Raw genomic sequence first — 10379 nt, 5'->3', positions numbered from 1 at the left:
GCTAATTTGCTTTTTGGGCTACTATTGAATATTCCAACTAATGGGTGTGACTTTATATTTTTGTATGAATTTAAAGATATTGATTATTCTGTAGAAACTATAATTTGTTCATAAAAAGGATAAACATACAAACATCTATAATTCTCTTTGTTTATCCAGAATAAAAGTGTCCACTTTCTCTATCACCCACGAGATACGTGCAATTAATCTCATACCATTGTCAATTTGTCACATTGTTAGTCACATGTAGGTATGACAAATGGATGAGTTTGGATGATTTTGGATTTGGATGTTAATAAATGGATAAAAACTCATTCATTCATCCATATAAATCCATTTTAAGTTATTTAATCCATTCGATTTATCTAGGACTCCCTTTTCATGGATTTGGATGGATATCCAATCCATTTGATTTTTTATTGGAACTAAAAAAGTCTATTGAAGAAAATCATTATTTTAAAGACTATTATTTCACCTAAACATTTTTTAAAATCACCTTTTAAAAAACACTTCTAAAATCATTTAGAAATCAATTTTTTTAAAAGTGATTTTTTTAAATTTTATAGAAATTTTTTTTTCCAACATTTTATGAACATGTGTCGTTTAAGGTTCTACGTGTAAATTGTTTAACAAATATTTTTAGAGTGTAATACCTACGCATTGTTAGTATAAAGATTTATACATAATTACTATATCATTCACCATTTGTTTGGATTTTTTTTTAATTGTCAATAATAGTTAAATATAAACGGTGGATAATGCAGTGACAGTATATAAAATTCATACATGGGTCAGTGCATACATTTTTATTATGCATCTATATATGTTATGTGCTTAAGAATAAAATTTTAATATTAACTACATACACATTTCCTATGATTGATATCAATTTAATAAAATATTAAAAGTGAAAGTGAGAATCTTGGATGAATTGCTTGAATTTAACTTTCTTAAATATTAAATGAAAGTGAAAATGGAAAGAAAATCATTTTTTTATTTTTGGATGGATTGGATATCCATCCAAATAGATATATCCATGGATATCTTCTGGATATAATGAATAGATTTGAAATCATCCATTATGACTACTATCTATTTGATTGTATCCATTAAATTTATTAGCTCTAAGATTTAGATGAATTTATATTGGATGGAGTGTGGATTGTGAATAATTTTGCCACCTCTAATTCATTACTTTCACTCAGCTCACTTCCACGTATGATATAACTTAGTATCCACTGTTGCATAGTCAACAAACACAGTTAGAAAATCTAGAGGAAATTACACTGACATTCCATGAGTTTTAGTGAAATTACACAAACCACCCCTCACTTTTCTACACCTACACAAACCTCCCCTATTCTTAAACTTTCATTACATTGACACCCCTGCATAAGAAATATGTGTAATATTTTAAACAAAAAATGTGATAAATGCAATTAAGTTAAACAAAACATAATATATTGTGTAGACAAGTTTAAATAATATACAAATCAATGTATCTTTATTATTTTTAGTTACAAAATGCATCAACAATTCTAAAGAAATATTGTTTAAATCGCTCTTATAATATAGTGTAACGAACCAAAAATAATAAAGAAATATTGACTCATATATTATTTGGACGTGTCTCCACAATAATATCATGTTTTGTTTAACTTAATTGCATTTATCACATTTTTTGTTTAGAAGATTACACTTATTTCTTATGCAGAGGTGATCAATGTAACGAAAGTTAAAAAATATGGGAGGTTTGTGTAGGCGTAGAAAAGTGAGGGGTGGTTTGTGTAATTTCACTAAAATTCATGGGGTGTCAGTGTAATTTACTCTAAAATCTATAGTTCAAACGTGTTAAGGTTACATGCATAAGAGAACAAGACAAAAGACACTTTGGAATTGCTAATATGCCCTCCTCATAAGCCTATCGAACCAGGCGAAAGATTACTTTTGACATATGTCAACCGAAAATAAATTTAGCTTTGATTTTAAAATCATATTAAAATTTCATCTCAAATCTAATTGATATTTAAGCTATGCATATCAAAACGAATTTATGAGACTTCTTTCCCAACTTAAGTTTTATCATGACAATGGTTTTACATTTGTGAGTCCTTATTGCAGAGGAATTCAAATACTATTTATTATCTCATATCAGATTCACATTCTCTACCAGGTGATATTCTCTCTAAAATTGGCCTCTCCAATATGACAAAGATTAACCGTCTCATAATTTTCTTGTCCATATATTCTAGATTAATCAAAGTTTATGAAATAATATTAAAATATTAATTTCTTTTTTTATAATTTTTCTTTTTAAATGAATAAAGTTTTTTCTCATTTGCTTGGTATACCAAGTGGGACATGAAGGGAGAATGTGATCCCTGTCCCTCTCCAATAACCCTTCACCTTTCCCTAATAGAGAGGTTGTCACTGTCGTTACAATATTCTTATATTTGCTATGTTTGAAAGGAATTTTGTATCTCCTGCAATCACAAAGTTAATTTCAACTAAAATATAAAACCCTTTTACGCGACAATAATAGTGCATAAAATGAAATGAAAAATATATATTTAAGAACAAAAAAATGAAAGAGCAAGTGGTACTACGGTTGGATACATCAAAACTTGTATTTTATGTATTGTTTCAATAAATAAATAGTAGGAATTTGGTAAAATTATTATTGATTTTATAATTAACTAAATACTAGAATTTGATAAAATTATTAACAATTTTATAATTATTTTTTTATTTAATCATCTACCTAATTTGATAAAATTATTAATATTTATTTCAATAATTATATATTTGCATTTATTTAAAGCAAATAAGTATTTCCTTATATATAAGATATATTATGTCATTCACTCACTAAAATTATAACATATGTTTTATTTTTAGAATTTCTATTAAAAATGATTAAACAGAACACATGATATTATTTTAATGACTTAATAAAATAATTTATCTCCTAATATGAGGAGATATTTTGTTCTCTTATTTAATTTTTAAGTTGATATTTTAGTGTAGTATGTAATTTGATAAATTTTATGCTTTTGGAAAAGCTAAAGTAACTTTAAAAAAGAATCTTCTGTATATAATTTGTTGTTATTTTCTTTGGATGTGAGGTTAGGATACTTTTTTCCATAAATAAATAAAGGAAACGTGGAAAAAGCATTTACTCTTTTCACTAAAATTAAATGACTTTCGAATTTATATAGATTTCAGGGTGCAATGCGTGTCTATGCCACCACTTCCTTAAAAAGCAAGAGAGGTTATTGAATAAGCCACGTGAAATATCTCTTAAATGCATTCTTCAATCTCAACCATACATCTTACAGAAAATTATCCTTCATCAACGGTTCACATTCACCCTCAAATTCAGGGCACATAAATCTTCGGGTCCCACACCTAACGTGTAAAATTTGATCCAAAACAACACTACATTACGCGAAGCGAGAAAGTGACACATTTCATTCGCAACCAATAATGTCGTGCCACGTGGATTCCCGACACTAACCACCGACTTACCCTCCTTTGAAGGCAACAAAGGTTCTTCATTTCCTCGGAATCGGTAATCGATACCCATTTTCTGATTCTGTCTATTTGGTTCTGTTTAGTTCTGATTCGATTCTGGGTATCTTCAATTTTCTTGATTTGGAGAAGTTTGAGGAAAAAGAACAAAACTTTGGGAAGAAAAGAGTAACCCATGATGCAACGATTGGTTGATAACGTTCTCGCTGTTACTAAAGAGTAAGGCCTTGTTTTTTTTTTCTGTGTGGGAGGTGAATGATTTTTCATTGTAGTTCAATATCTTCTATATGGCTTAAATGAAATGATTTGTTTTGTTTGTTGTTAAACTAAAGTTAAGAGGGTCGTTGAAGATTTGAGGTAATTATTCAATGATATGAACGTGTTATTTTATATCTTTGTTGTGTTGAATTTGAATTAGCTTAAGCCTTTGTCTGGTCATGGTTTGGGGATGTTTAGTCCCTTTTATTCTGCTGAGTCTGGAGAATGGATTTCGTGTTCTTTTTTTTACCAATTTTATGGATTTTTGGTCATTTAAGCGGTTATTGAATTAGTTTTTTTTAATAAGCTAAAAACACTTATTTTCATTTGTGTGACAAGTTATTGAAACGAAGTCATAGGAATATCATAAGCTATTTTCATTAACTTCTCCTCATGATAACAAAATAAATAATTTAATTTATCCTTATAAGCACAAATTAGCTCTCCTAAAAAGCCCTTGTCTTCTTTTGACATGATTCAATGCTATCAGAGCAATGTTTAGTAATTAGTCATACTTTATTTTTCTGGGTTGTTACTTCGTTGCTAATCTAAAAGACTGAGCTAAAACAATTTTTATTTGATTTTGTTACCCTTGTTGGAAAGAGTTGTTTTTTAAGCCTTTAGTTGCTGATCAGTGTTAAAGACGTTTTAGTCACAGAATTTTGGAATCTTAATACTTTTCAGTTTGCTGAAATTGGTACCATGTATTTATGCGTTTTTGTTTTAGAGTCATGGGGTATCCTATTTCAATGTCTTCATGAGTTTCCTATATGACAGAGGATGAGTCTTTGCATTCGGTTTTTGCTGCAGGTCAGTGAAGACAATTACGTACGAGTCCTTGAACAATATTGTGAGGTTAATTAATGGAGTATCAGCCCTTTTGTTGGCATTACTACCTGGGAAAGCTACTATTCTTGAAGGTATTCATGGTTGGGAACTCAGGCCAACTTTACGTGGACCGCGATTTCCACGCTGGATGGAAAAGTAAGTTCTCATTATGAAATTTATAGTTTCTTCTTGAAGTTTTCTGCTATTCTCCCAGTGTTTCTGTTTCCCTTTGTTATATCAGTAACATCATGTCACTGATATGCCAAAGTTGGAGAGTAGGAGGTATTATTGTTTTATTTACTTGGAGTCACTGTTTCAATTACGAGAAGCCTTTTCTTTATGTTCTTTCTAACGTAATATTTTCTATTATAGGTTGTTTTTTCTGTGTTATTTACCACAAAGTTCCATGCACTGGTAGTAACTTATTAAAGGTTGACCTTGTGTGCACTTAGCTTTCCCTGTGCACCTTCCCATGATTTCAGCGTGGTGCCTTTAGATGCATATCCTTCATCTGCCTGTTGTGGTTACTAAAAAACTATGAGCGAAATATGCGAGGAACTAAAGAACTGAGTAAGTCAAATTTGGAAAGGAATGACTTAGGTTTTTTATTTTCGGATTAAGGATTCTATGGTTTAAACTCAGACAATGAGAAGAAAGAAATGAGGATCAAATAAAGAATAAATTAGGACAGGAAATGCAGCCAGAGGATTAGTTGAGAATGAAGTCAAAGTAATCTAGAAAAACGTAATGCAAAGGGCTCCGTATATTACAAGAAAAAAAATTAGGATAGATATTCGAGTCCCTCAAAGTTATTCGTATTCTTATTTTATAAATGTGAAAAGAGTTGTAAATATTCTATAAACTATATTTGGTTATTCTTACATTTCTTTGAAAATCAGAGTTTACACTATGCATGATTCTATCACATTTTCTGAATGGATGCCTATCTTTACAGCTCAATAACATTATTGTCCTTGATTTGATTTTTGTATTCTTTTTTCTAGTGGCGTGTCATCTTTCAACCAGTTCATTCATGAACTTTCTGTGGATTCGGATGATTCAAGCCTTGGATACTCATCTGAAGAAGAAGATAGTGATAGATATGAGTGCCCTCCATCTCCCGCATCTCACACTTCAAGAGCCTCGGGAACTACCAAGTACAACAGGCATCAGATGGATTGGATCCAGTATATCTTACTTTGGATTTTGTTTCCTATAAATTTCTTGCTGGGGATTCCACTTCGTCTATTCAAGTTAGTTTATTGTACTGTCTCAAGATCCTTGTCTATCTCTGGAAATCAGCGCCCTCCACGTTTAGATAAGAGGATGCAAAGCATCAAGGACCACATTATCCACCGAGTTACTGATAGGAGGAGTGGAGTTGTAGAGGTTGTGCAACAATTTCCTTATATGTTAACATTTGTTTTGCTTATTTATATTTTTTAGTCGAAAATGATAGTATGAATGTATCTTTTGATTTGCTAAGTAAGTTATTATGATCTATCAGGATCTTCATCTAGGCATAGAGATATGTATAGAAGCTGTCTTTGATGTTGTTCGTAAGGCAGCACATTTTCTCCTTTCCCCATCAAAAGCTTTTGGGACATTGATGAGGTTGTTTTCATTTCATGGAAGTGGAAATATGGAAGACCATGGTGTTGTTGACGATGCCTTCATTTCTACGGCTACAACAGGGGAGAATGGCCAGACATCTATGGAAAGGAATACCAACTTTCAGTCTCTTAGCACAGATGCACGCACTTGTCAGGATGTCATAACAGAGCTTGGGTACATAACTGCCTTAACATTTCTTCTTTTTTGGTTTTGAAATCTGTCTTATTTGCTTCAGGATTTCTCCTTCTCTACGTGTGACAGGTATCCATATGAAGCTATTCATGTGATCACTGATGATGGATATGTCCTTGTTTTGGAAAGAATACCTAGGTAATGCTATTTCGTAAATTTAATGTTAGCCTTTGATTTTTGTAATTAATAAGATATCCATTTGTATGATGAACCATTACATATGGTTATTTATGATGAACAATTACAGATATATGGATACATCATGCATGAAACTAATTGGCATATTTTGATATCTCAACTGTTTTTATCATTGCCAAGAGAGAATTGCATCTGATAATTGGAATAAAATTGTGATGATCATATTTCTTTTCAAACTAAAGTTGTAGCTTGTTCTTGGAACAAATATATCAATGACGGGAGATGATTAAGGGCATCATTTTAATTACAATTTCTGGAAAATGTGATCTATTTGAAGTGTGCAGTTCCTAATGTCTGTAATCTGACTTCACAGGCGAGATGCACGAAAAGCTGTTTACCTTCAGCATGGGGTTTTTGATTCATCAATGGGGTGAGTTATGTTATAATCTTTATATAGTTTAATGCTTAGTTGTGAGTTGATTGGTGCAATGTACTTATGTGAGTTGAAATAGCTATATTGAAAAGGTCGTTTTTTGAAGAACGGTTTGGTTGCTTGCATATTCTTATTACATCGAAGTGAACAAGTTGTGTGCAATAGGCTGGGCTACTTTTTTTTGTTGCATTATGAGATTTATGCAAGTCAATAGCTGATTGATTTTGCTATTAGTAGGGATGAAAACAATTTGGTAAATGGGTTGGCTTTGTTTACCAAAGATCAGAACATAAGAATACTAAGTGCTGAACTCACGAACTTCGCAACTTGTTGAGAGGTGTTTGCTTACCTGCTTATTTTTAAGATTAGCATTCCAGTGTTTGTTTGGGATAAAGATATATCTCTTTCGTACTAGGAATAGGAATAAAGCAGGTTGTTATACGTTTATCATCAGAATTTCCATGATATGTTAATACCGGTGTTGTAATAACTTTTTTTGTTGGTTCAGTTGGGTATCTAATGGTGTTGTTGGCTCTCCAGCTTTTGCAGCCTATGATCGAGGTTTGTTATATTTGTCAAGCTAATGTATGTGCTTCAGTGAACATCATTCCGAGACTTATCATTTAGATTTTTTTAATTTGCAGGGTATGATGTATTTCTAGGGAATTTTCGTGGTTTGGTTTCCAGGGAGCATGTCAACAAGAACATCCCGTTACGTGAGTAAGTCCACAAAGCACATCTTAAGACTTTGTTTGGAAACCTCTTAGTGAGATGAAATATAAATGAAAGAAATGGAAAGGGGATAGATTGAAAACAAAATAAGTCTTCCCATGTTTTAATGACCAATGAGGGAAAGGGGGAAGGTAAAAGGTTCTAAGGTAAAGTCCCTTAGTAAGTAACTAATTTAATGGGGTATAATATTTGTTAGACATGTAGGTGTTACTCTATATGTATGAGTACTATATTCTTTATAGGGCATTCTTGTTATAATCGTTTCATCTTCAGCTTAATAAATACTAAAACCATGACATTGATGTATTGATGTTATCTGGCTTTGTGTCAATACTATTTTATTCATGTGATGGAATTGATGTAATGCAGATACTGGCGGTACTCCATTAATGAGCATGGGACTGAGGATATTCCTGCAATGATAGATAAAATCCACGAAGTAAAAACTGCTGAATTGAGGCTTAGCAAACCCGATATCGAGGAAACTAACGATGATCAACTTTATAAGCTTTGTGCAATTTGCCATAGTTTAGGAGGAGCTGCTATGCTGATGTATGTTATTACGCACAGGCTTCAAGACAAGCCCCATAGACTTTCAAGATTGGTTTTATTATCACCAGCTGGTTTTCATCAGGACTCTAACATAGTGTTTTCCGCGATTGAGCTAATATTAACTTTGATGGCTCCTGTTTTATCTCCTCTTGTTCCCGCTTTCTATATACCAACAAGGTTTTTTCGTATGCTTGTCTTCAAGTTAGCTCGGGATCTGCACAACCTACCTGCAGTAGGAGGTCTGGTTCAAACTTTGATGAGTTACGTTGTTGGTGGAGACAGTTCAAATTGGGTTGGAGTTTTAGGAATACCACACTACAACACGAATGACATGCCGGGAGTGTCTTTCCGTGTTGCGGTCCATCTCTCGCAGATGAAGCGCGCCAAAAGGTTTAGAATGTTCGATTATGGAAGTCCATCGGCGAATATGAGAGTGTACGGTTCACCGGAGCCTTTGGACTTAGGTGAACACTATGAACTCATTAACATTCCTGTCGATCTTGTTGCTGGACAAAAAGACAAAGTGATAAGACCTTCAATGGTGAAGAGACACTATAAGGTGATGAAGGGTGCTGGTGTAAATGTTTCATTCAATGAGTTTGAATATGCACATTTGGACTTCACATTTTCCCATCGTGAAGAACTTTTGTCATATGTTATGTCACGCTTGTTGCTTGTGGATCCAAAGCATCAAATGAATCAAAGGGCATCAAGGTCTAGAAAGAAAGGACAAGTTGCAGCTAGCAGCATGTAGAATATACAAAAAAAACTAATTACTGAAAAGTGCTTTTGCCATTTTCATGCAAGAGTTGCTCTTCTTCTACTTAGTTGTGGATGAAGCTGCTATTTATATGTTTTGAATATAGAGCTGTGCACTATACAAAGGGGTCATCTTTTCCTGCAAATCCTTTACTATTTGGAGGAAAATTAGACATTTGAGGTATGTTGGATATTTACATTGTAAATAAGTGTTTATTATCAGAACTCAACAATTGCATTAGACAATGTAGGTGTTAAATGTTGTATGTTTGTCATCTGTGTTTGTCTTTGCCAATTTCTTGGTCTCTTGTTGGATACAATATCTGAGAATGAGTCAATTAGCAGAGTGTGAATGAAGGTATTTAGTACCCTACGTTCTCATCTAAGGATAATGAACAATGACTTGCCCTAAATGCAACCATGGACAGTGGAAGTGATGATTGAATAATTAAATAATGTTACACATACGTGGATACTAACATCTACATTTATACAATCATAATTAATTTCTCATACCATAAACTTTTCACATACCAATAAATCAAGTTTGACTAGTTTTATGTTTTTTTATGAGAAAAGGTTACATGAATATATATCTTAATAATATTATTTTGATAACTAAAATAGTAAGACAACTATAAATTGTCATTTCATTTTTTGAATATAGTCTATGAGATGTATACAAAGATAAAGGATTTAAATTAAATAGTTTAATTTATTGTAAAGAGATGTTGACAAATTCTAGTTGCACAAATAGTACTACAATCATACAAAACATAAAAGAGGGACTTTCATATATATGATAAAAGAATACCAATTAAGCCTACTATGCATGAGTTCGACCGACCCTATATTGGTCCTAGACCCCACCCATATAAGTTGAGAATTGCGTCCTCGCAATGGCCATTATCATTCACTTCAACTTCAATGTCTTTTACAGATAATAGAGTAATCGCTTTCCATGCCAATTAATAGTATTTATTTATCTATAAAATTAAAATCTATCAACTTCTGTTGCTTTCTAGTATGTTTAGAAGTGGACGAGAGGCCCATGATATTTACATAGATATTTAGGAATAACAAAAATACTAAATCAATGAATACCCATAAAAATATCCATAACAAATAAATGCAATAAAAATGAATATCATTAGGCATGCATACCTGTGCTACAAGTACCTCCATATTCACAAATTTATTTTTTAAGAAAATATTTTATATTATTCATTAAAGAATTTTAGTAATTGAAATAGTAATACAGGATACGTGCCCAAATACCCAACAAATAGATACATGTATATATATGTACTGGTTGGTTAAGTTAGATGAATATGAATTTAAA

At 32.0% G+C, this 10379-nt stretch overlaps 1 protein-coding gene across 1 annotated transcript; it reads left to right on the top strand.

Moving 5' to 3' along the window:
* Positions 3447–9332, top strand: LOC109343013 (probable lipase C1672.09). Its single transcript, XM_019581118.1, has 9 exons — positions 3447–3750; positions 4600–4773; positions 5622–6006; positions 6125–6405; positions 6493–6561; positions 6935–6991; positions 7503–7555; positions 7639–7714; positions 8096–9332. Exons 1-9 carry the CDS (start codon positions 3707–3709, stop codon positions 9030–9032), a joined length of 2076 nt encoding a protein of 691 aa, XP_019436663.1. The 5' UTR covers positions 3447–3706; the 3' UTR covers positions 9033–9332.

This window comes from Lupinus angustifolius, chromosome LG03 (genome assembly GCF_001865875.1).
Source record: "Lupinus angustifolius cultivar Tanjil chromosome LG03, LupAngTanjil_v1.0, whole genome shotgun sequence".
In the NCBI taxonomy this organism is placed as follows: domain Eukaryota; kingdom Viridiplantae; phylum Streptophyta; class Magnoliopsida; order Fabales; family Fabaceae; genus Lupinus; species Lupinus angustifolius.
Note: the sequence above shows the minus strand (reverse complement) of the source record. Positions and strands in the feature narration are given on the sequence as shown.